The sequence below is a fragment of the Lycium ferocissimum genome, chromosome 10 (assembly GCF_029784015.1).
Source record: "Lycium ferocissimum isolate CSIRO_LF1 chromosome 10, AGI_CSIRO_Lferr_CH_V1, whole genome shotgun sequence".
NCBI lineage: Eukaryota > Viridiplantae > Streptophyta > Magnoliopsida > Solanales > Solanaceae > Lycium > Lycium ferocissimum.
The window spans coordinates 48,878,830-48,905,669 of record NC_081351.1 but is presented as its reverse complement, the minus strand read 5'-3'; the positions used below and the strand labels follow the sequence as shown (position 1 = coordinate 48,905,669).

Below are 26,840 nucleotides of genomic sequence, written 5' to 3'. Positions count from 1 at the left end.
AAGCATCATTCATTTCCTTTCGAAAAAGAGAATTTGTAAACAATTGCAATTGCTCCAAAAGCTTGAGATTTTAAGTGTCTCTTGGAGTGGTGTAGTGTAATTGTAAACTGAGAAAATTCTTAAAATTGTTTGTATGACTACAAATTTTTACTTTATGAAAATATGAAGAATTCAAAAGAAAATAGAAATCAAAATTTATCTTCTACTCTAAATATGCAAGTTTGTAACAAGAAGAAGGTTGATCAAACATCTCTAGCTATTATCAGGAAACATTATTTTCTTGGCGCACAATGCATATCACAGAAGGTTATTTGATTAATTAATCTCATGATTAATCATTAATAAAAGAATCCAAATTTAAATTAGAAAATTTAATAAAGCATACACTTTTTTTTTTTCATTTTTTGTTCTTGTATCTGTTTCTTGTTAAGTTTGAAATAAAATTCTTATGTATTTCAAGAATGTAATTTTTTCATTGAATCATTCATTTCAAAGAATTAAAATTTGAAATTTGAAAACTAATAAAGTAAGAATTTTTTCTTCCCTATTTTAATCTGATATTTATATCTTCGTTAAATGTTTCTTATAGATTTAATAACTTATCTCTATATAATAAAACAAAGAAAACATTTCTTAACGAAATCGGTTCATTTTGGTCTGATTAAAAGAGTCAAGGTTAGGTGGTCGAACAAGGTCCAAGGTTCTAAAACTAGGTCAGACCCAGTCCGACCCTTTTAAGTTGTGAATCAAACTAGCCAAGAAAACGATTTGCGAATTAACCTGCTTATCGGGGCAGGACAAGCCTGAATCGACCAATAGCAAGTCTACCGGTCATCATCAGGTTAATAAGACGGAACAGTAATTTTTCATTTGTTAGTTGTCTCTTAACTTTCACGACGGTCAATAATTTGGTCATTATAAACTTCTTTTAACTGGATTTCTTTTCACTAACTGTGACTCTCAATGACAATATTTTTAAGGGCCAAATTTGCAGTTTAATACATCTACAATCAGTGGTAATAAAGGTAGGGTAATCTTAGTCATGCATTTTAATCTTTTTACGTAATTGACAATTAGCCATTTCATTCCCACAATCTATACTTATACTATATTAAAGGTGAAAACTTTCTAATCATCATAATCTTATACACTTCCTAAAATTTTCTATTTTATATCCATGCTTGTTGTTTGCTTCTTCATCTTCTTCTATATACTCTGTCAAGTGCTTGAATAATTTGAACTGCCCATTCTTTTTTGTTATTTGGGATTGTTGTTTTCGTGCTTTCAAGTTTCAAGCACTGAAGCAAACAAATTGAAGCAGTGAAACTGTCACGCTCTGAACAATGGCCTGAGCGGAACACGGCACTTGGTGCCTAACTGCATGTGACCGAGTGAACCAACTGGCTGGCTGAATCAACATGTGACATCAAAACATACTAAATGAAAATAATACTAACATATGTTGATCTACTAAGAGTCTGTTTGAAATATCATAAATGCGGAAATACTGAATAAACTCGAAAGTCTTAATAAGTAGCCGACAAGGCTAGCACAAAAGCCTGCTAAACATCTGACTGACTGCAACTATAGTCTATAAAGCCTCTGAGAATAACAAAGTCTGACCGTTTACCGGTACAAGACCGACATGCTGACTAGTAAATGTTTTGAAAAGACCGTAAAGTGATAACGCCCCGAAGGAACCGGGCTCGCCAAATAGCCGGCACGATAATCCTAGTGCTGCGAATAGTCAACACAGAATCGTTACTGCATCGTGAAATGCGTGCCCCCCGGCAATAAAGGGACGTCGGTGCATTGGATGCCTGGTATGTAAAGCAACTGAAAGAAAAAACTGTAAGTGGGGTGCTCGGGGAAAGGGCAACCCCAAATCAATAAATATGTAATGAGTGCTGACACTGAAACTGATATCTAATAGCAGATAACTGAAATGAACAAAATGGGTAAAGATATGAATACTCCCTGTTTTGAATGGAGAATCACCCGTTTAACTGAAAATCATAGTTTGTGGCCTTGGGCCCAATATATATGTGCATACATAATCTATGGCCTTGTGCCCAAGTATAAGCATGCAAAATCTGTGGCCTTGTGCCTAAGTATGAACGCTGAAATACGCTCGCCTTGTGCCCGTTAAAGGTATTCAACATTCAACAATTTGTATTAAGGAATCGAGGATCATCGTAATGCATAACTACCGGAATGCTTGAACATTACTATACCGAGACATGTATTCGTGAGCCGACATGAGACTTGAAGCTTTACTATTTATAAACATCTCGAGTATATTCTGGCTTAGACTCGGGGTATAATGACGTACATAATGATTACGTACTGAGCTCACAATATTCGGAATGAAAGTCATGAACGAATTATGAAACTAGAGAATAGAAGTTCTCCAACTATTCAAGGAACTAAGCTTAACTATATTTCTGAGGCAATTAGTAACATTGTAAAAGAACGTGGCATAGGAAGAATCATTAACATTCCTAAATGTAGAGAGTAAGCTTCACATACCTTAACTTCCTGCTTTATGAGCGTAATACGACGCTCGTCAACCCTTTCAACTTTAATCTATAGCAATACAAGTCAAAGGGATTCTATATTAGCGCTAATATTCATGCTTTGGTCATTTAAGCATTTTATCAAACACTTGGTGGGCATAAAGCTCCACAATCTTTGTTTAATGGTGTTTCTTCACCGATTCTCATTCTATTACTTCTAGGTGATTCTACAATCTCAATTAGGTGTAAATAACATCATTCTCCATCACCCATATGATTACAACAATCTTAAGTCAACAATCCAAAACCCTACTATAGTTTGTGTAATTCTTTTTACTAAACCCATTTACTATTCTCCCAAGAACTCATCAATTCACTACTATGAATGATTATAGAGTAGAGCATTACCTTTTTGAAGTTCAATCCTCTTGAATTTGAGTTCTAGGGTTTCCACGTCCAACAATAAAGTTCCAATCACAACTCTATTGATTAGAGGGGTTTACTCAAGTTAGAAAGGAGTTAGGGACTTGAATTCAACCTAAAATCATGATAAAACTTACCTTGGAGGGTTGTTGAGGCTTGGGACTTGTTCTCTCCTACCTTAGGATGATTTTTCGTGATTAGGGGAGTTAGGAAAATAAACCCCAAGCTTAAATATAAAAAAAACGCGAAAATATGAGGTTTTGACCCGAAACCCGACCCACCCGCGTTGGGCCTGCGTCACACGTCCAAAACGGGACCCTCTGCAGGTCCCTGGTCAGAGAGGGTGTTTTTGTACTTTCAGCCGGCGACGCAGGGCTATCGCACACGCCCTAACGCCCGGCCTGTGTCGTTTCTGCGCAATGTTTGGTAAAATGGGCATAACTTTTTGTACAGAGCTCTGTTTGGGCTCCACAATATACCGTTGAAAAGGTATTTCAAAGGGATAAAACTTTCATGTTTTGAGTTTTCTCAAATTCTCAACGGATTTTCACGAAATTGGTATGGAAGGCAGACGTATCGAAAACTTAGCCGATTCTATCGAATTTTAAACGCCTTATTATTAGCCATCTTGGGACGATCATATCTCCTTGTTCCGATATATGATTGGCCTGGTCCTTATATCGTTAGAAAGGTATTTCTACGTACTACAACTTTTATTTAGGGTACTTTTCCCAAATTCCCAACTAATCAAGGAGTTACAGCTGCCGAAGTAGGCCTATCAACCATTTTCGCAAAACGTTCAAACCTTCAGTTTTTCCACTAAAACTCTAACGATACGAGTCTAACCTTAGTTCTAAGATAACGGGGTGTAACAGAAACACTCTCTCAAATTGATTTATTTTGATATCAATTATCAACTTCATATCGTTCTAATGTTTTGTAATCTTTTTTTTTTTGAAAGAAAAAAAAAACTGAGATTTGTTGTTTTTGCAATTGTTATTTCATTGGTATAAATTACTTTTTGTTACATATTAGAATTTCAGTATTTAAACTATAGATATGAATTAAGTTACTTAAAACTCAGAATAATAAATAAGAGAGAAAAATAGAAACTCAGTATTTAATGGCAATTTGAGCTCATATTTAGAAAATTAGCCCATTTTACTCACATGTTAGTGAGTTGGGTCACTCATATTTCAAGTGGGTAAATATGGGCTCCAAGTCTCTCTTTAACCCATAAAAATATGGGCAAATATGGGTAAAATATGGGTATCCGTATAAGAACACACTAGACACCAATAACAACTCGTTTTGAAAATGAGAAATTTCTTTCTTACCTCCCACCAACCCTTACCCCACCACCCACCCCCCGCCATGCCCCCCGCACCCCCACACATTTTTTTTTTTAATTTCATATACTTTATTTTTCTTTTATAAAAAGCTTATAAAAAAGGAGAATTTTTTTTCTTACCTCCCACTCCGATCCCTACCCCCACCCCCACCATACCCCCCCCCCCCCCCAAAAAAATCAATTTCATATATTTTACCTTTATAAAATGTTATAAAAAATGGAAAAAAAAAAAATTCTTACCCCCCCCACAAATTTCAATTTCAAATATTTTACTTTTATAAAAAATGAAAAAAAATTCTACCCCCCCCCCCCCTCACGCAATTTCAATTTTCATATATATATATATATATATTACTTCTATAAAAAATTTATATTTATATGAAAAAATTAATTTAACTTGACTAAAGAAAAAAATTATAAACATACAGTTGAAATAATATTACACTTGTCTAATATGGGTTAACCCATAACCAACCCAGCCATTTATCACCCAACCCATATTTACCCACATAAAATATGGGTTGTTTGAAACCCAACCCATTTTTGTTCAAACCATTTTCAACCAAACCAAATCCAACCAAACTCATCCATTTGCCACCCCTAAGTGTTCTTGATAAAATTTTAGCAGTCAATGAAAATAGATTGGAAATAATTTTTTGGCTAAACATATATCTAATTTAGTTCAGTTAAATGACAATGAAATCTACGATGAAGAAGAGAAAGTTATTGGTGGAAAGTCTAAAATAAAGTCCCAAAAACTCAAATGAAACATTACTAGTGATTCCTTACTGCTGCCTAGCAAGGTTAAGATTTTGACTCGTAGTCATAAACTTGAATAGAGCTGTCAAAGCGGGCTAGCCCAGCCCATCCAGACTAGCTCACACGGGCTTTGGAATTTGACGGGCCAGGCCGGGCTGTCCCATTCTGTGGGCCTTAAAACAACCAGATCAACCCATCACTACATGGGTTGCGAGCACAAGTTTGGGCTAGCCCTATATATATATATATATATATATATATATATATATATATATATATATATATATATATATATTTGATAATTCTTTTAATTTAAATTCTAAAAATTATGCATAAATATTTACAAGACAATATCATATGGTGTTACGACTTGCTAACTAAGTCTAAAACAGTGTTTTGAAAGGCATTTTTGGGGCGAGTCCCGGGACAGGGTGTACAAAAAATGCTCCGGGTGCAAATGAAAGCCATAGATCGCCTTAAAGTTTGTGGCATAAGTCCTGGCCACAAAAGCGTAAGCTCCAGGCATAAAAACGTATGCTCCTAGTGTCGCTCAAGCCCACGGGCCAGCGATCTTTTTCGGGCGGGGCTAAAAAGCCCGGTTTTAAAATGGGCTCCAAAAATCATAGCCCAAGCCTATCAAATCACGGGCTGGGCTGGGTCAGCCCAACGGGCCTAGCCCATATTGACGGCTCTAGACTTGAAGCAGATTAGCTCTTGTCTTCTTTTTTAATTAAAAGATGCCCGGATGGTGTGAGCATGAACTGAAGCGATTGTAAGCATGACCTGCAACTTGAATATGATTAAAATGCAAATAGTGAATACATGGAGCAGGGACACATAATGCCTAACCTCTTTCAGAAAAATATGTAAGTTGGGCATACCCAACTTTGATTGTCTATAAAACTTACAAAAATTACATTGTGTTCAAACAGTAGCTTGAACACTTAGAGGGATAAAGGGAACGAATTCTTCCTATTCATAGTTTGTTCGATAACATATGACAGAAAAGATAATTACATCCTTATACATTAAGGTTTCGTTCCTTGTGACCATGGGGACAACAACTGCTGACGTACTCCCTGATTGCCTCATTCACAAAATATTCTCGTACCTTAGTTCTGAAGAAACAGCTCAGATGCGTATCTCATCCGAAATATGGCTGCATGTCTGGTTGATGACTCGTTCCAACTTGAAATTCAGAATTTATCCTCGCAAAGACATTAGAAGAGTGAACAAAGTTATGGAGATATATGGTGAAAGTTCTGGTCTGGAGAGTTGATGGCTTCTCATACCCTTCTCATGTTTGGACAATCTTGGCATCAAAATCTTTAAGAGTATTGTTTCTAGGGGCGGGCACAGTTTGGGCCAACCCGAAATCCAAACTTTTTAAATATTTGGTTTGGATATTTAGATTATGGATTGAAACCGATTTTATTTTAAAATTTATGGATTTGGATTGAATATGGATTTGATTACTATGATTTTTGGATATTCGAAAATCCGAAACTTTTATGCCGTATATATCTAGCCCTACCTATATCATATGTGCCGATTACTAATAAGTATATAGTTTCTAAAGGTCCGTAAGATTAATCCAAGCGCCTACCCATTAAAATATTAAGTCCAATATACAATTTTTTACTAAATCCAATATAATATAGGATTTTCTTACTTCTCAAGTCTCAAAAGTCTCACGTTAGTGTGACCCACGGCAGAGTTCTTTGTTATTTTTCCGGATGACTACTTAGATTTTATTTGTTCATTTCCACTTTTTCAGAATGCTTTTATTTGGTATGAATTTACTATGTGACATGACTTGGATTTGTTAATCCTAATTTGAACTGGAAGGCTTATTTTACTGAGCAATTAAGATTTAGATTTATCTCTGTGGAACTAACACACAAATTTTGTTCCTAATAAGTTTGTCTTAAGTCTCGAGAGTCAAATCCGAAATATCCAAACTGAATAATCCGAAACCAAACTTAAAATATCCAATCCGATCTGAACTTATTTGGATTGGATTTGGATTGTAATTTCTTCAATCCGAAAACCGAAAATTTCATATCCGATCCGATGGCCCGAATGCCCACCCCTAATTGTTTCTGAGGTTGTGAACTGACGCGTGTGTCGGTATCTAGTGGTGTGGTGAATTTAGGCGAAAACATGCTTTGGGCGCTCTATAATAGTTGCCCCTTGATTGTCAATTTCGTCCTTGAGTATTGTGTTGAATTGAAAACGATTGAGATGCGCAATCTTCCAAAGATCACGTCAGTTTCTATTTGTATGAATACAAACCATCATAGTAAAATCCAAGAATGTCAGAATCTGAAATATAGAGTTAGTCCGTGGGAGGATAACTGTTTGAATCTGAAATCAGAAATTGAAATGATGGCATGCGTATCTCTGTGTTTGACGTACTATGGAGAATTCTGAGTCATTCTACTTCTTATGGAAGCAAGCCTTGGCATAGTCAAGAATTTAATCTGATTCTAAAACATGGGAGCTGTGCCTTTTTCCATCCTGAAAGCTCCTTAATGGATCAGCTTTTATCTGGATCCAATAACATGCCATTGGAATCACTTTCTTTAAAAGAGATAAGAACAAAATAGTTTGTGTACTCTGATTATTCCTACAACAGTTGCATCCTACCACTAGTATAGATACTCTAAGGACAACGATGGATAAATGAATTATGAGATCCTTCTGAATGAGCTAAAAAATAAATAAATATTGCACGCCAGTATAGATACTCTATGGACGCTTTGCATAACCTTTTCCATAGATTACAAAGGAAAACAAAAATATTGGCATAGCGTACAAAGGAGAATCTTTGAAAATATATAACAAAAGGAATAGTATTTATGTAGGCAATGAATTACAGCCCGAAATCAAACGACCATACAAAAGTAGAACTGTCAAGGACTCCCAACTTCAAAAACAATGGGTCCTAGTCCTGCAGAAACTTGAAGGAAAAACATTAAACAGAAATTGTCATCAGAACATTAGAGTGCCGATGCAACAGAGTCAGCTAACTTATATAGGACAGAGACGGCCAACCAAAAAAAGGGCCATATCCTAAAGGTAGCTTTGGTTAAAAACAGCCACTATATAAAAAGTCCCCATTTATCTACACCTATTAGATGTCAGTCCGACATTGAGCCCTTGCTATATAAGGCATCAGGCAATCTAGTCAGAATATTTGAATTCTACTCAACCTACAAACTACCTTGGTATCTATACACCAGAGTTGCGCGTACTTCCAAGATATCACACTTTCAACCAGTGATATTCATATATAAAGGCCAAGTTACTTGAAATATGAAGTAATAAACAGCCTTGCCCCAATATCAAGGGGCCCATACCCTCCTCCTATAGCATGAAGAGCAACAGTGATTGTTGAAAGGAGTTGCAGAGTCACAGGGAAAACAGCAGGTTCGATCTTTGTTCCACACAGATCGAGTTCTTGGTTCAGCTCACACGGGCTAAGAATGAGTGCTACTTCTTCAAGTGACCTGCACTTCCCTGGGCTGCTCCTCCTGTTAAAGCGCTTATTAGTAGACGGACTAAGTACCAATGTCGAAGTAGCCTCAAGCCACTCCACAGTAAGTCCCTCAACTTCATCATAGTAGATCCGCTGTTCAGTCTGAAAGTATGTACAAAACAACATAAACAAGACATTCAGAGAATAGGGCATGCCAGATATACATAACAAGTACAAAACAAGACATTTAGAGAAAAAGGCATGAACAACTTGCTGGAATCCGATGGAGAAAACTGGTCCTAAAGAAAACTTCTGGATTGTAAATACTAAATGGATCAATTAATCAAGGTAACAAACTTACAGCAAGCTTGTGAATATACAATGACATGAATCGTGGTCCCAAACCCATAACTCTTGCTTCTGAGAACAATATCTGCATGGAGGATAACACACGAATAATCAAAGGACTATTCTTGTCCTTGCAGATTTGATAATGTACAAGGATGAAGTCAGATAAGTGACCAGAGGTGAGAGGAAAATTTTAATAAAGAACAAGGGAAAAGGTTATACAAATAATCAGGTTCTGTAATCCTCACATCTTCCCCATGTGTAGCTATTGCAACTTTTTATAGATAAATATGAAGTAGAAGAACCCAGATTCCAAATGAACAAATTCAAACTTGGAAAGGATCTTCAAGAATGAGGGGCAAAGGGATTGATCAAGAAAGATCTTCTGACTTCTAGATCTGCACCTGTGTTGGGTGCCCACACCCATATCCGAGCAACATAGCTTGTAGCACAACTAACAGTGCAAAATATCTTCTTTTTTTTCTTTTTTTCTTTTTTTTTGGTTAGAGTACAAAAATGCCATTATTATCCTGCCATTCGGCCCTTTTCATTCAAAACGTGATTGACGCAAAAGTTATTAGGACTACTTTGATCCTAGAAATTTTGATACAGTCCAAGGAAGATATCCTCACCTCTTTCCCATGTAAAGCTATTGGAATTTCCTACACAAAGACTTGCAGAACAACTAAAAGTACACGGATCTCTAGCATTCTCTTGCTCTTCGGGCTGTAAATCCAGCCCCCAAACTGTCTTTCTTACACCCTACTTCGCTGAACTTCTAAATTTGTTCATGTTCTTTACTCAAAGTATAACAAGCAATCACTTGATGCTGGCTTCATATATGAAACTACCTTACTTATCAAGAAAACAATATAACAAACCTTATGTGTTTGCTGAATTCTCTTCAAGACCTACTCATTTTTCAATGGCTGAAATCAGCTGCAAGATGTGAAATTTACAAACCGTATGCTAACAAATTTAGTAGCTTAAATGACATGCCAAATTTTTAAGTTTCTCTAGCGTTCTGTTGCTCTTTGGGCTGTAAATTCAGCCCCCTAAAATGTCTTTCTTACACCCTACATTGCTGTACTTCCAAAAGATTTCATGTTCTTTACTAAAAATATAACAAGCCTAATGTGTTTGCTAAATTCTCAAAAAAAATACTACCAAGTTCAGGCCATTACCTACTTTTTTGTCAATGGCTGAGGTTCAGCTTCAAGATTTGTGACTTACAAACATTCAGCTAAGACCTGATAGCATTTCAGGCACCAAATAAAGCAATTTTGGTGCAAAACCCCAGTTGCACTGATAGCTTGAACCATCAGGAAACGCAGATGTCAAGTATGAAAACACAAAGCAGAAGATCTGACTTTCTTTCAACACCCCAAAAAAAAAAAAAGGCAGAAGAATTGCAATTATCCCTTTTATCTTATTAATTCTAAACCAGCATTTATCTTTAACATGCATATTAATTAGAGTTCATCCCACAACACCAATTGCTGCCTTCAACCTTCATGTGTTGTACAAGAGTAGAATGCTTTAAACATACTTTACGTACCTCCTTTCTTTTTAGAAGTACCCACATGTAGAGTTTTTCCATAGCATCTTTCACGTGCCTGCAAGCCAACTTTCTTTCATTGCAATGGGAAGCAATACCAGCAAGACTTTCTGCACACGGAACCTTATGTTTTGATGCTGCTGCAGATAATGCTTCTTGAGCTTCAGGTGATCCAATTGCATCTTTATCGAAGTATACATCGGTCAAACATCTTTGGCGTCCCCCATCTGGATACTTGAGCTTCAGATACACCTCTTCAGCTTCTAAAGCTGCAGCAAGCATCCGATGCACCAGAATATCCGGATAGCGCCTAAGCGGAGAAGTAAAGTGCGTGTATAAAGGAATAGCAAGGGCATAATGACCCCTATCGTTTTCATCTTCTACATCTCCACTGCAGAAGTAAGCTGCATTTTGCATGGGTCTTGTGGCGTAAGACATAAGAATTTCTAATAACACAGAATCATCCGCCAGCTCTCGTCTAATGCACTCCAATGAATTATGAATCTGGCCAGAAGAAGTAGTGTCCAATCTCAGACCATGTTTAGAGCAGAAGGACTCAAACTCTCTGAGCTTACGCGGGTTGGGTTCAGGGTGCCTTCGTAATAGTGCATTAGAAGGATAAGCTCTAGTTATAACTTCAGCAGCTGTCCTGTTAGCCAAAAGCATAAACTCCTCAACAAGCATGTTCGACTCCTTACTTCCACTGAGCACACAATCATAAGGTATCCCTTCTTCATCAAATAAGAAAACTATTTTGGGACTTTCGAGTGATAAAGCCCCATCTTCAAACCTTTTTTTCTTCAAGATTTTAGAGATTTCATAAAGGTTCTTGACAGATGTAACAACATCAGACCATTTAAAAAGGCCATGTACCACTGGCAATGAATGTTCTCCTTTATAAGAACTTGGATCATCAAGCAACCCATCGATAACATCCTGAGCATGCTCATACGAGAGCTTGCAACAAGATCGAATTGTAGTGCGGCCAATCCAGCGCTGAATAAATTCCCCAGATTGATTAATGTCCCAAAAATTAGAAAAAGCAAGTCTGTCCACCCCAGGATTAAGTGAAGCCAGATTCTCAGAGAGCAATGGGGGTAACATTGGCAATTTACTTTGCAACAAATACACGCTTGTTGACCTTGCCTGGGCATTTTCATCTAAAGCCGAGTCTGGTAGAACAAAGTATGAGACATCAGCAATATGGACCCCAACTCTAAAATTACCGTCAGGCAAACTTTCAACAGAGAGTGCATCATCAAGATCAGTGGCAGTAGCAGGGTCAATAGTAAAAACACACGAATTTCTGATGTCTCTTCTACTCTGAAGCTCCTCTTTAGGTATTTCCCATGGGATACTTGGAAGACATGATAGGGTCTCTTGACAGAATTCTGAAGAATCAATTGCATTTTCATATAAGGTTGCAGCAAGCTGTGGTTTCACTTCTCCACCTCGTCCAAATATGTTGGTGACTTCAGCTTCTGGAATATAGTTCTCTTCTGCCCAATCTGCAATCCGTGCGGCTACTAGCTCCAATTCCACTGCCACATCACCAGCTTCCAATCTTTTCAAAATGAAGTCTGGCAGGCTCTTAAATGGCACCATCATTTTTGGTAACCGAGGATCATTTGGTGTTAACAAGAGATATTGACAGTTCAAAGCAGTCGATAAATGTTTATTATTCTTCTTCAAGTCCTTTTTGTTACACTCCCTACTCCACATCCACTTTTTGACACTGAGAAAACCAACGATAGTGTCCCGACGGGGCGACCCCTCAAGGATAGCCACAACCCTACCTGTTGGTCGTTTAGATGGGAATGAATTCACAGCGGCTGACAATCTCTCAGTCACATGCATAGCATCATTTATGGAAGGTTTCGGAGCAGTCAAATTATGTCTATTCACATAATCGTTCTCCGCTTGTACCTTCTCTTCAGGATCTGAAATTTCTCCCCTACTTCTATAACCTAAAGCATTTTCTAAGGGGCTAGAACAATTTCCGCAGCTACTGAACTCATAATCTGTGTCTATCTTGTTCTTCCCTTTGCAATTCTCTCTGACAAAGTCTAAATTGTCAGATTCCAACATACCATCATCTACCAAAGATGCATTCTCAACACCAACTGTATATCCTTTCATTCTGGTCCAAAGAGAAGGAGGATCAACTTCAACAGCAACAATGTCTCCTTCAACCTGCAAGAAATTGTAGAAAAGAAAATGTAATCCTGCAGATGGCACACTCAGCAACCAACAAATAAACTGACACCTATAATGACTAATTCAAGGACAAAAGATACATCAGACTTACGGCTCTGTTTTGAGCTGCAGCTCCACTAATAAGAACATCCGTTCGCACACCATCAACTTTGCAATAGGCCTGAGAAGCAGGGGTTATATAAATATGCTTCTCATGAAAGCATCAGAATAATTATCAAATTGACGCATAACTAAAATGGAGCAGCAAAGAGATAATTGAATCTGCTACAACAGATTACCTCAAGTCTATTGTGAGCATTGACGCGAAATAATGCTTTAAAGACATGACCCCTCTGTGGTACAACAAAAACGTATCATCAAACTCCCATTCAACAACCACATTTTTTTAATTACTTTATCTATCAATATACAAGTTTTCAGGCACGTTATGGGGCTGACCTCTAGTGCTCTATGAACAGCTTCTGCTGGCCAATGTGAAGAAAAATATTTCCTCTGTGGGTAAGAAGTAATTGGCGGGTCACCATAAACAATAGGGTCTGGGCATGAACCTGAATGTAATTGTCCACCAAAACCAGGTGAAAAAGTTAGCTGCACTGGGAGACTTTCAGTCTCTGCTGCCTGTTCATTTAAACGCATTGTGGGCATCGAAGTAAAAGCAATGTTTGATGCTCTAGGCAATGAAAGCTCTTTAGATCCTTCATGATCCAAGATGGGAACACCTCCCTTGAAATTCGATTCTCCAAGATAGCCAGTCAACGAACTACTAGCTGTTGCAAGTACAAGCTCAAATAAGTGAGAGGAAATTACAAACTACAGACAGTTCCAAACCACAATCCGTAAAAAGTTCAACTGTTTTCCCCACTCAAGAAAAGGACTCACAACACTAAAAGGCAAACACTATAATTAAAAATTGGTTAAACTAGTTATATCCATTATAGAAGAAACCAAAGAGGAAGTACAATAACTTAAAAGAAACATAAAGTGGAAACACAATTAACATAAAAGAACACACAAGAAGATAAATGCATTTCAACTCTAGCATCAAGCTCTAGTTTTGCCAAACTAATGTGGTCCGAAGTGAGTAGCTGCTCTAATCACAAACCTTCCTCTAGGTTTGCCTTGATAAACCACCTCCCCTGTGATTTGAGATATTACACTCACCTCCTTTATTTTGGTAGTTTTGTAACTATAAATGTTTAAATGATAAATTTTCTATAATCTTCCAAATCTACCTTTTTATGACATTAACCCTCTCATAGACTTCCCCTCTTGTCTCCTCTCTCCAAACCTATTCATGACGCCATTAATTCTTCCTCTAAGTTGGAAATACATTTTTCCCATCAATTATCGGCTCCCATAGTTAAATCATAAGTATCATCTTCCTGGTTTACAACAAACAATGCTACGATAATTAAGGTGTCTTATCGTGAACCGGACATTTTAAGATCAACTTGATATGAACTTTCTAATAGAATTGATTTTTTTTTTTTTTTAATCTTTGGTTTCTTGTTTTGATATTTCCTATAATCATAGCTTTCGATTTCAAATGTCTTTCAATAAAAGATCAAAAGCTTTTGTGGAAATAATGAGATGAAATTAGCGGAAGAAACAATCTGGAGATTCCGAAGAAAGAGTCTCAAAGCATGTCCGCATTCTGAAAGTTGTTCCTTTCAGGTTTAAGTAGACCTAGAACTCCAAAATTACGTAGGGAAGTGTATCTTATTAAATCTACCAATTAATATCCTTTTAGTTCCATATCAGAATTCTACATGAATTGAAGAACATTCTTCAACCTAATAACTAATAGTCCTCCTGTTCAAAGAGGGTATTTGTGGAATATAATAGAAAATTTATCATTTAAATATGTTTTGTTACAAGAAAATGAAAATAAGTGAGGTGGAATATCTCATATTATAGGAGAGATTAGTGTTACAAAGTCATACCTAAAGGGGTGTCTCTGAAATTATCCCTAATTCTTTTTATTTTGATAGATAGGAGTGAAGCTCATATATTGTCTAAACACATCCTCACGCAAGCATACATCTATGAATATACATAGGCATACGTATCCACACGCGCACACTAATGGTTATACACAATTCCTTCCCTTAAGGGATGGATCTATAGCATAGGGTATGGGTTCACGGGAAGCCAGTCATTTTGCTAGACCCTGTATTTATGTTAAGCAAATACTAGATACTTAAGTATATTTAGCTGGGAACCCAGTACTAAAATAGTATATTGGTTATGTGGCAAGCGAGGAACCAGCTACAGCTTTATTCCTAAAAATGGCGAGGGATCAATTCCCGTTCAGCATATTTTAACCTTTACTTTCATTTGTTGCATATACTAAAGTTCTGCTTCCATTTGTTGCATACTTTAACTTTTACTTCCATTCTTTGCACTTTAACTTTTACTTCCATACACTGCATCTTTTAACTTTTACTTCCGCTGCTATTTAAAAAACGCCACCCCGACAAGGCGACGAGAAATAATTTTTCTGCTTCTCTCTTTTGCTTTTACAAAACGCAATAAATGAAAAATCAAACTAAGAAGAACCAATTAACTACGCCCTCCATTCCCTTTTAAGTGATTTTTTAACCTCTTTAATATATTCGAAAATAAGTGTCTTTTAAGAAACCAAAAAAGTATTACCTAATCAAAATTATCCTTGTTTAATAAGTGTTGAACAAATTTCTAAGAAGTTTTTTAAAACTTTTTTACATTTGCCTATGTATATACTAAAGGGTCTTTTAGTAAAATAATTCACTTAACTAATATTATTAATTGACTTTTTAAGTGGGTGAAACCCCTAAAAATCACTTAATTGTGACTGGAGGGAGTTAATAACTTGCAAAAAGTATCACTTTAGAATCTAAAATCAACTCCGAAACAAGAAAATGTAAAAAGTAAGAAGTAAGAAGGGCTTAGGTCACTAAAAATTGTTATGCCACTGCACTGATGGAAAGAGATTTTTCTTCGATAAGCATACTATAAATGACTTGCAAAGCAGAAGTGATGATGAATTTTTGAATGATTGTTTAGTTGCGTTATAGAAAATGAAATATTTGAAAGTGTACTTAATGATGCCATCACTGATCATTTTCAAAACCTGACAAATCGTTGAGTACAATTGTAATATAATGTTTATACATTCATATGTTTTGTTTAAGTGGTTCTTTACTTTTTAAACATACATATTGAACATCGTTACTCGTTCCTTCGTCCGGTTACCTTAGTCAGGTTATTATTGTATATTAACATGAGATCAGTACAGGAACAGCGGTGAAGCCAAAATTCTCACTAAAAGAGTTAAAATACAAAAAGAGCAAACACACGAGAAAAATCAAGGAGATTCAACATATAGTATATATACACCATTCTTTTCACCTATCTAAACAGTATAAATTTCTAGCAAGGGGGTTTCAATTAACACCCACTTGAGCTAAGTGGACCCACCATTACATATAAACACATATCCCTCTGTCCCAATTTATGTGATACATTTTCCTTTTTAGTCTATCTCAAAAAAAATAACACATTTCTATATTTAGAAATAATTTAACTTAAAAATTCCCCTTTTTCCCTTAATAAAATGATTTAAGGCCACACAGGAGCGGGTTATCTCTCCTGTGTGATTTGCGGGCTATTGCACAGGAGCGGAATTTACCCTGTGCGCACCCGAAGGGTAGCAGCTGCGGGTTCCCTTGTCATCAAAAAAATAAATCTATAACTTATTTTAAACCACAAGTTTTAAAAGCCTTACTTTCTTTCTTAAACTCCGTCTAGTCAAACTATATCACATAAATTGAGACAGAGGGGAGGGAGAAATAAACTTCAAATCCTGAATCAGCCTCTGCTTCCTTTCGGTAATTAATTTGGGTACAAGCCCGTAAATAGAGGACTGTAAGACTTTATAATGATATAAAGTTTAACTAGTAAAATCAAGAAACAATATATAATGACATAGAACAAGCTATATATAAATATATTGTTGAACACGTACCTGTTGGAGAAGAATTTTGTTTAGATCGTCTAGATCGACGATTTTTCTTCTTATCCTTAAAATTATTATTATCAACAACTACACCACTCTGATTTTGGGTTTGCCCAGATGACTCAGCAACCAGTACACCCATATTCTCAAATTTAAACCTAAAACAGAACCAAAAAAAAAAAAAAAACTAGAAACGAAAGCCCAAGTAATAAGGCACACAAGGGAAGGAAAAAAGGTGGACAGAAAACGTAACTAGAATCAAGCAATCCTCCGATGCATAAAAATTGACGGAAGAAGAAAACAAGGAAATAACAAAAGAATAAGAAAAAGAAAAAAAAGAAACACGAGGCAATGGAGGGACTATTGCCGTATTTATATACTGCCTCCATTCCAAATTATGTTATTCTTTTTTCTTTATTGTTCGATTGGTCATAATGTTTAAGGAATAAAAATATGTTTTAAATTTTATTGTCTTAAATTAAAAATTTATATAATATATAAAATATATTTTGTAATTTTAAATTTGATATGTAGTACATATCAAATGTCAATTTACTAAATATAGAAAAAAACACATTTTTAGATAAATTTTAAAAAAAAAAAAGTAAAACACTCGAATGGAGATGGAGAGAGAACCACATTTCTATAATTAACAAAAAAATTCTCTTTAATGAAATGATTTGTAATCATAAGTATCTAAAATTTATTTTACATTACAAATTTTATGGAAAAAAAAAACTAGATTTTATATCAAAGTCAAAAATAGTGACTTGTAAATTGAAATGGAGTCGGTATGAGTATAGGATGGGTTTAGGAAGTGTGAAAGGAACGTGATGATGGTCGGCGTAGACAATTGCGCCGACTATTGGTTTTTTTGTCTTCTCTTCTCCTCGTTTCTATACCGTTCTTTACTTTCTATTTTCTTTTGTAAGCTTTCTTATTTTTTAATATTTTTTTTGTTTTCCTTTTTAGGTAGATATATGCTTTTTAATCCTACTTCGCCTTTTGCTTTGAGGTAAAGGGAGTGAAAGCAGCATTGGGTGGGATGTGAGCACACGTAGGGTCTCTTTTCTTTTCATTTTTTTAAATATATTTATTGACAAACTTTAAAGTAAATTTGGTCTTCTTCAATTTACTGTTAGTATCGACAAACTTCGAAAGAAAATTTGATCCGTTCACGTTTTTAATGTTGGGAAAAATGAAAGTCAAAGCATGACTTTTATATTTTTGTGACGACTTTTGAAGCTACAGACTACTCTAAATGTTGAAAGTCTTGAATTTTTTGCCCATAAATACCTAAAATTAAATTTTCTAATTTTTATGCGGCACAAGAATTAAAGGGGAAAAAGTAAGAAAATATATTGTAACGGTTTAAGTAATCATATATTCATATCTTGATTGATACTGTGATTTTGTTGGGCTTGATGTTAAGAGTGATTTCATTTGGCATGTGATTTACATGATAGAACTAATGAACTATATTGATTTTTAATTATGAGATCTATTAAGCATCGGTGATACTTCTCCAATGAAAATAAAAATAGCAACAAAGGGGGAATGCTAACAGAAATGGAAAGATTTGAATAGATTGATTTCACCCTTCAATAGAGTAATGTATATGTTGTTACTTGTTTCAGAAAGCAACCAAATTAATTCAGCTGAATAAATAAAAGCTTATAACTAGAGGAAAATCATTGCAAGGAAAAGAACATTACTACTACAACAAAAAATAACTTGTCTCTAAAGAATATCCGCTTGTGTTACAGTTTCATAGTCTATCAAGGAAACAGGAGCTGTACAGTTTCCCGTAGTGATGCGATAACGCTGGGCGAGATCCAGTATTGACTTTTGAGTATGAAATTTGGAAAGACATAAATGAGATATAGACATATTATCTGACCCTTAAACTTATATCGATTGTTGGCGAATTACATACATTTAATAGAGACTTTATAAAGACTTTATAAGGAAGGAAAAAAGAACCAAGACAATTGATTTGGGAATTGATCTAATCGGTAGTTGTAACTGTTGGAAGCTATTTTTCAGAACACACATAATGTTAAAAATTGTGTCCAGTATGTTTATGCTAAAAGTTGTTATTGTTCGCCTCTCTCACCTATTTACTATTGATACGTAACTATTCCACTCATCGCATTCGTTAATAGAAAATGAATATTTAAGATGAAGAGAGTAGTTATATTAGTAGGAAAATAAGAAGAAAAGACAAAAAAAAATGACAAAAAAGATGAATGTCGAAGTTGAGTACAAGGGGTGTCGACATTTAAGAAAATCAACAATCAAGTAACTATAACCAAATCTTCGTAACAAGCACAATAATATAGATGGATCCATGCTTTAAATACAATAAGTTCAACCTTTTAACATTTTATTACTAAAACCCCTTACCCTGTTTAATTAAAAGGGCGTGATTAGTGGATCATGTTCCTCATATGTCAGCTATATATAGAGAGCTTCACTATCAGTGTAACACATTATGATTTCAACAAGTAAAACACTCAGTAGTTTCTTTTGAGTTCTTGTTCTTAAGGATACTTTCAAGCTTGTTCAGGGAATTTCTCCAAAAAACCAGATTCCACGGAGTCCTCGAGATCCAGTCTCATCTTGTTTTCTATTTTGATTATCTTTCATTTTTGTTCATTATCTTGTCAATTTGGTCATCTGGATTCGAGTGTCCATAAGCCACGTATACAAATTTAACTGTACCGTTTTACGAGTAAACAATCACTCACATCGTTGTGAATCTCACAAGATACACACTTAAAACTTTCAGATCTAATTGAAAATTAACCGGATCTGACCGAAAAATACTGAAAATAACATTTATTACAAACAAATTATGCAGAAAGATGAGCGTGAAGGATTACAGTGGCTACGGTGGGTACTGATAAAATTTTAATATATATATATATATATATATATATATATATTGTATGAAAGTGTATGAAAGTGTATAATAAATGTATATTGTGTATAATGTATATTTTGGCTACAATATGTCCTTTGATTTTATGTGGTCTTTCGATTGTCAATATTTTCACCCGGACTACTTAGGTACTTGTATCTTTTTAAATTCTGAAAAAAATTATATTTTCACATTCCATTCCAAAGCAAAAAGGTAAAACAAATTTACATTGCAAAATCTAAAATCACTACTTGCTAACACTAATCTCAAAGAATATCTATAAAATATACTGTTTTTCACTAAAAAAAAAATAAAAATTACTCGCCTATTAGCTCGTTGGAGGTTAGGAGGAGAGTGTGGAGAACAACATACTTTTTGGAAATATCACTAAAAAGCTTCTTTCTTTTTTTTCCCCTATTTTTTTTATTTCTTAGGCTGAATTACTCCTAATAATATGTTTTCATGATTGTATTTGTTATTATTTTTGTTTTTCCTTGAAAATTGGCTGAATTGTGCTTTGGGGTTTGACTTTAGAAAATAAGAAAAATGTCCCAAGTGCAGGAATTGAACATGCGACCTTTCAACAAAATAACAATAGTATTATTGCTCGGCTAGCGACCTCAGTTTGTCAAGTGGTGTCATCCTGTAATAATTTTATTCGTTATGTTCATTTCTTTATTTATAAATAATTAGTACTAAATTTTTCTAGCAACATTGTCAATGACACCCCTTGCAACCATATGCGTCCGCCACTGATGGCTCACCTCAGCTAATAGAACTAGTACTAGCTAGAATCACTGTTTGATAGCTCAATCACCCTCTCTCGGACATGCAAAACACATTAACTGTTAGTCTAAAGAAGCCAACAAGATTGTTGATTTACCCTCTCATTTTACCCATGGGACAAGTCTTTAAAAATTGCATAATTTAACAAACAATCTTTGTCACGACCCAAGTAGCCGTGAGTGGCACCCACATAAATCCCCTAGTGGGCGAACCATCTACTTAACCAACTATCCAACCGATTACCAATTAATTAACCACTTTTAGACAAGTCAAGGATATAACAATTATAATAACCACCCAAAACGTCTAATCATGGCATAAATAAATAACGATTACTGAACTCTAACTATTACAACCCCAAAATTCAAAATTCATCGTACAAGGACTCTAAACATAAACTGTCTGAAATAGCATAAGTAATGTCTGGAATGAAAGTAGACATCAGCAAGAGAAGATCTTCAGGCAGCCTGGCATGGATAGGAGCTCACCCTCAAATCTGTCGGAAACTGGCCTCACGCTAAATACGAGGTCTAGTAGATGTCTCTGGATCACAATTTGCACTCAAAAGAATGCAGCAAGGTAGTATTAGTATAAACACTATGTACCGGTAGATATCATAGGCTGACTAAGATTAGTATCATGCATAAAATCAATAGAATAGACATATAGGCACAACAGCACAAAACCATATGAATTTATCAACAAGAATCATCCAACACCGAAATAAGATAAGCCCGCACAAACAGCAATCAATAAAAGTAACTCAACCCATGTCATCACTAAAACAACTGTAACTCACAAATTATCTCAACTTTGTCACATATCTGTACACATATGCTAAATGGTATTGTTTCCCCAAATAGCCATGACCTGCAGGGGACCCATAGTGTCCATGTACCACTCGCTCCGGAACTGTCCTCGGATCACGAGCCCATAACTAGGCCACATCCTCACCCCCTGTCAAATGTGCCTTTTCATATTTATATGTTCTTTCTCATCTCAATGTACTTCCGTTCCCAACAATCAATAAGGAATATGAACAATCAATGAATCAACATCAAGGAACGTAAGTCACCATGCCACAAGTCATATCAAGACTCAAGAATCAATTCACCAATAGCATGAATAAGGGATTACTCCAAGTCAACAAGAAGAGTATTCATTAACTTCTTCTTTATCATATCATAATAGTTCATCACATAACAATTAATTAATATCAAACTTAGGAATTTCCAACCACCAGACAACTACTTGAATTTCATGTCAGTCCCCTTTCATCCAATCTCATCTATCAGCTTTCTTTCGAGTAGTCATAGAAAGAGAATCGAGGGGTAATTATACCGAGCCGAGTTCATCCACGTGTTCCTAGCCGGGCCTAAATGGATGAATGCGTTATGACCCGTGGCCGCCTGCTTGGTGGGGGCGGCTCCTCCGTTGTAGAGTTGTACTCACAAGTTTGATTAAGAAAATCATTTTTCTTTACATTTGTTTCGTGATTGCAGTTATTAATTTCCGTACACGAAATTTGTTTTATGTCCGGAGACCTAACAAGCTATTCCACGTGAGCTTTCCCTTCCGCAACGCCTCAAAATGTTCAAAGTCTAGAAATATAGTGCTACATGAGTATTTGAATCATCTACTCAAACAATGCAACAATTTGAAAAGGGAAACCCACTTATTTTTACTCTTTCCAATTGGTTGAACATTCACTTATGATAAACTCATCATTACCTCTCTCCTAATGATCATACTATTCTAATTCATGGGTTTTTAATCAATTCAACCCTTTTACAAGCAGTTTTTATGCTAAAGTTACCATTTTTGTGAAACCCTAAGTCTCAATACACCATTCTCATCCATTAGAACTTGAATTCGCACCCTAGGAAATAATAATCTATAACTTTAGATGAATAAACACAATAAAATCACTAACCCATTCATTATTGAAGGGTTTTCTTAAGTTCTAGGGTTTTAGTCCTTGCATTCACCATTAGAGAGCCTTAAACTAGTCATGGAACTTAAACTAATGATGGAATGAACCAAGTAAAGGGTTGAGACTTAACTTTCAAGAGTATTTTAGCCCTAACCTTAGAGATCTCCACAAGTGTTCTTGGACACTGTTTGGAGTTATGTGGGGAATGGATTCGGAATAAGGAATATAAAACGCTGATTCTTCCTCCCATCGACCGCTGCAGCGGTCGACTTTTTCGCTACAACTGTCCCGCTATAGCGGGAAAGGTCCCACTATGGCGGACCTCATTAACTTTTCTCGCCCCCGCAGCGGCGGCCACCTACCCGTTACGGCGGACTCGCTACAGCGGCACCACTACCACTGCAGCGGTCCATACTGACCAGTAGCTTGGGTTTTTCAACAAAACACAAAGAACAACAAACAATTCAAATTTCAGTTTTTAGACTTCTACATCTTTGAGTTATTATTAGCTCATTTCTATCTTTGGGAGGGTACCAGCAAGGGTAAAATGATCAAAGCCCCCATAAAAACCTAGCGGGTCATTACAATTAAGGCATAAGATATAAAATCGATATACAAGTATGCAACAAAAATCATATATCATGAATACAATTAAACAAAGTAAACATGATAACATTGTTGTGGGTAAATTAATAAAGCTGTAAGACTGCTGACAACATTGCTGGCCCGCTTGACACGGTGCATTGGCTCTGCTCACAGTCTGGCCCGCTTGACACGGTGCATCAACTATCTTTTCTATTACTGAGTTAATAATATAGAACTACTAGCTGACCAAGTGACAAATCGTGCCTACTACATAGACAGTGTTATATTAACTGGAGTAATAAAATATGCTAAAGAGCTACTCCAATAGATATCACAAACATATAATGAAATTGATGAAAGTATCAAAACTTTGTAAATACACATACTAGGATCCTCATGGTCTATGTTTGATACTTTAAATCTAACTAATCTAGCTCATGCTTGCCCCATATACAAACTAGATCGTGTAGATGCATATAAGCAACACATAAAATATGTTTTTGATGAAAATCAAATAATTTAAGAGTTAAAGTCTCACTTGCATCGAACAATACAAACCTTCACTTGAAATGCCAAAACTAATCACAACGGTCTCTGATGACCTCAATCTATTCAAATTCATAAATAACTGAAAAACACTTTTGGCATATTTTGTTTCCGGCTTACAGGAATTTCATAAAAAGGAAGTATCGATAAAAATTAATTAATTAAAAGAGCATAATCTTAGACAGGACATATCAGTCAAGTTTTTTTTTTTCCATTTATAAGTAAAATAAAATAATTGTTACAGGTTGATTAAAATAAGGAAGGTAAACGTAATCATAAAAATGTGAGGGGAGGTTAGTGTTACAAAGGTAAAGGTGAGAGAGGTTGAGTATAAGTAGTGTCGACATTTATATTAGTAGAAAAATAAGAAGAAAAGACAAAAAAATAACAAAAAAGATAAGTGTCGAAGTTGAGTATAAGTAGTGTCGACATTTAAGAAAATCAACAATCAAGTAACTATAACCAAATCATCGTAACAAGCACAATAATTGAGATGGATCCATGCTTTAAATATTATGAGTTCAACCTTTTAACATTTTATTACTAAACCCCTTACACTTTTTAAATGAGAAAAGGACACAGTGTTGCTGCCAGAAAAAGTAATGGTCTATCTTTGGACTATTAGACCCAAAATATACCTTAGGCCCATTCTATTCTCAAGTTATGACCCACCGACAAGAAAGCCCAGATAAAAGAGAATTTTTTTTTCTTTTTTTTTAAAAAGCTGGCTCGATGTCCCCTTCTCGTCCTCGTTCCATAATCCAGAGGCTAAGTTCTCTTATCCTTTTACTTATCACATTCTAACAAACACATCTTCTCTTCTATTTCTCCTTCACCTCATTTTCTTCTTCTTCTTGTACTTCAATCTCTGCCACCGTGTTCTTTTTTTCAATACTTTTCTGGATTTTAGTTTAACCCTATTCAAGTTTAGAATTCACGAATGGTGAAAAATAACAGCTTTATTGACTAATAAATCTTTGAAAATATAGTGTACGAATGAAGATTGTGTAAATTAGTGTCTACTTGCATCCCCTTTCCTTTATCTCCTCCTATATTGGGTAAAATCTAGAAAAGTGAAGTGGTCGTATCAGGTGTTGACACGTGGCAGTAGCGATAGATCAGATGTGAGTCAACAAGTAAGAGACATCGATCAAGCATGTGTGGCCAGTCGAAGGTCTCGTTTTGTCGGCAGCCTCCGGAGACGGAGGCGAGAATCTGGAGAAACATGATTGGGGTCAGACTACTCATGTGCCATGTTCGCAGCGAGAAGGATTCGCGGGAGACCGTTATAATTAAAGGTTACAGATCCCTCCAAAGATTATTTACCCATTATCACAGACATTTATTTGATAATTAAGAGGGCGTGATTAATTGATCGTGTTTCTCATATGTCAGCTATTTATAGAGGGCTTCACTCACACATTCTGATTCAACAAGTAAAGCACTTAGTAGTTTCATTTGAGTTCTTGTTCTTAAGGATATTTTCAAGCTTGCTCAGGAAATTTCTCCGAAAACTAGATTCCACGGAGTCTCCGGGATCCAGGCTCATCTTGTTTTCTATTTAAATTATCTTTCATTGTTGTTTTAATTCATTTTTATTCATTATCTTATCAATCTGGTCATCTGATCTGCGTGTCCATAAACCACGCATACAAATTCAACTGCAATATTTTACGGGTAAACAATCCCTCACATCGTCACACTACTGTGAATCTCACAAGATACACACTTAAAACTTTCAGATCTAACTGAAAATTAACTGGATCTGATAAAAAAATACTGGAAACAGAGGTGGTAAGGTGGAGAGGTTACCGTGGTATGTTGAGTGGTGATTCACGGTGGAGAGGTGGAGCAACAGTGTGAACTAGCGGTGATCAGCCGGTGCTACGGTGGTGGGCAATCGATGAAGATGCTCCATTTTTGTATCTCTCCAGATCAATCCCATTGTTGGGTTGTGTTCATTACAAAAATATCCCCAAAACATGCATAATATGTATATAGTAATTTAATAATATATGTATAATTAGTGTGTATACATTATACAATGAGTATATATTGATCATGCATTTAATATACATTTATTACACACAAATTTATAGAAAAAGAGCATGGAGGATTACCGTGGCTACGGTGGGTACTGATAAAATGTATATAATGTGGATATATATTATATGAAAGTGTATAATAAATATATAAGATAATGTAAATTTTGGCTACAATATGTCTTTTGATTTTATGTGGTCATTCAGTTGTCAATATTTTCACCGGACTACTTATGTACTTGTCCCTTTTTAAATTATGAAAAAAATTATATTTTCACATTCCATTTCAAAGCAAAAAGATAAAACAAATTTACATTGCAAGCGCTGAGTGAGTTATTTAAGCTCCACGCCTTTTTTCCTTTGAATCAAAGGAAAGCAAAATCAAGTAGAGCACTAAGTTCAATTATTTTATTTGTGTTTGTAGCAAAAATAGTTAACTTAGTGGAATCAAAGTAAATAAGATAATAATGACATTTTCTTTGGTGATAGAAGATCTGAGGATAATCATACTTATTAACACTAATCTCAAAGAATATCTATGAAATATACTTTTGTTTCACTAAAAAAAAATTAGTAGTCTATCAGCTCATTGGAGGTTAAGAAAGGAGAGTGTGGAGAACAACATGCTTTTTGGAAATATCATTAAAAAGATTTTTTCCCCTATTTTTTTTTTGTTTCTTAGGCTGAATTACTCCTAATAATATGTTTTCATGATTGTATTTGTTGTTACCTTTTGTTTTTCCTTGGAAAATGGCTGAATTGTGTTTTGAAATTTGACTTTAGAAAATAAGAAAAAAGTCTCAATCGCTCACCTGCGACCTTTCAACAAGATAACAACACCATTAATTATTGCTTGTCTAACGACCTTAGTTTGTCAATCATTTTATTCGTTACGTTCATTTCTTTATTTTTACCCATATAAATAATTACTGTAGTAACTTTTTCTAGTAACAGTGTCGAATGACACCGCTTGCAACCATGTGCGTCCGCCACTGACGGCTCACCTCAGCTGGTAGAATTGGTACTAGCTGGAATCTCTGCTTGATAGCCAGATCAGCCTCTCTCGGACATGCAAAACACATTAATTGTAAGTCTAAAGGAGCCAACAAGATCACTGATTTACCTTCTCATTTTGCGCCCGGGACCAGTCTTTAAAAGTTGCATAATTTAACAAACAATTAAGGCATAGGATATAAAATCGATATATAAGTATGCAACAAAAATCATATATCATGAATACAATTAAACAAAGTAAACATGATAACATTGTTGTGGGTAAATTAATAAAGCTGTAAGACTGCTGGTGATTGTTGACAACTTGCATGGTGCATTGGGTCTGCTCACTGACGTCTCTTACCCATCTTCAGAGCATTGG

The 26,840-nt window shown here is 35.5% G+C and overlaps 1 protein-coding gene across 1 annotated transcript; it reads right to left on the bottom strand.

The window, feature by feature from the left end:
- Positions 1 to 7,868: 7,868 nt before the first annotated feature.
- On the bottom strand, positions 7,869 to 16,906 carry LOC132034170 (DIS3-like exonuclease 2). Its single transcript, XM_059424442.1, has 7 exons — positions 16,660 to 16,906; positions 13,092 to 13,420; positions 12,932 to 12,985; positions 12,745 to 12,813; positions 10,437 to 12,629; positions 8,892 to 8,963; positions 7,869 to 8,692 (listed from the first exon to the last, which is right to left on the bottom strand). The coding sequence occupies exons 1-7, from the start codon at positions 16,790 to 16,792 to the stop codon at positions 8,357 to 8,359; spliced, it is 3,186 nt and encodes a 1,061-aa protein (XP_059280425.1). The 5' UTR covers positions 16,793 to 16,906; the 3' UTR covers positions 7,869 to 8,356.
- Between the last annotated feature and the right edge of the window lie 9,934 nt (positions 16,907 to 26,840).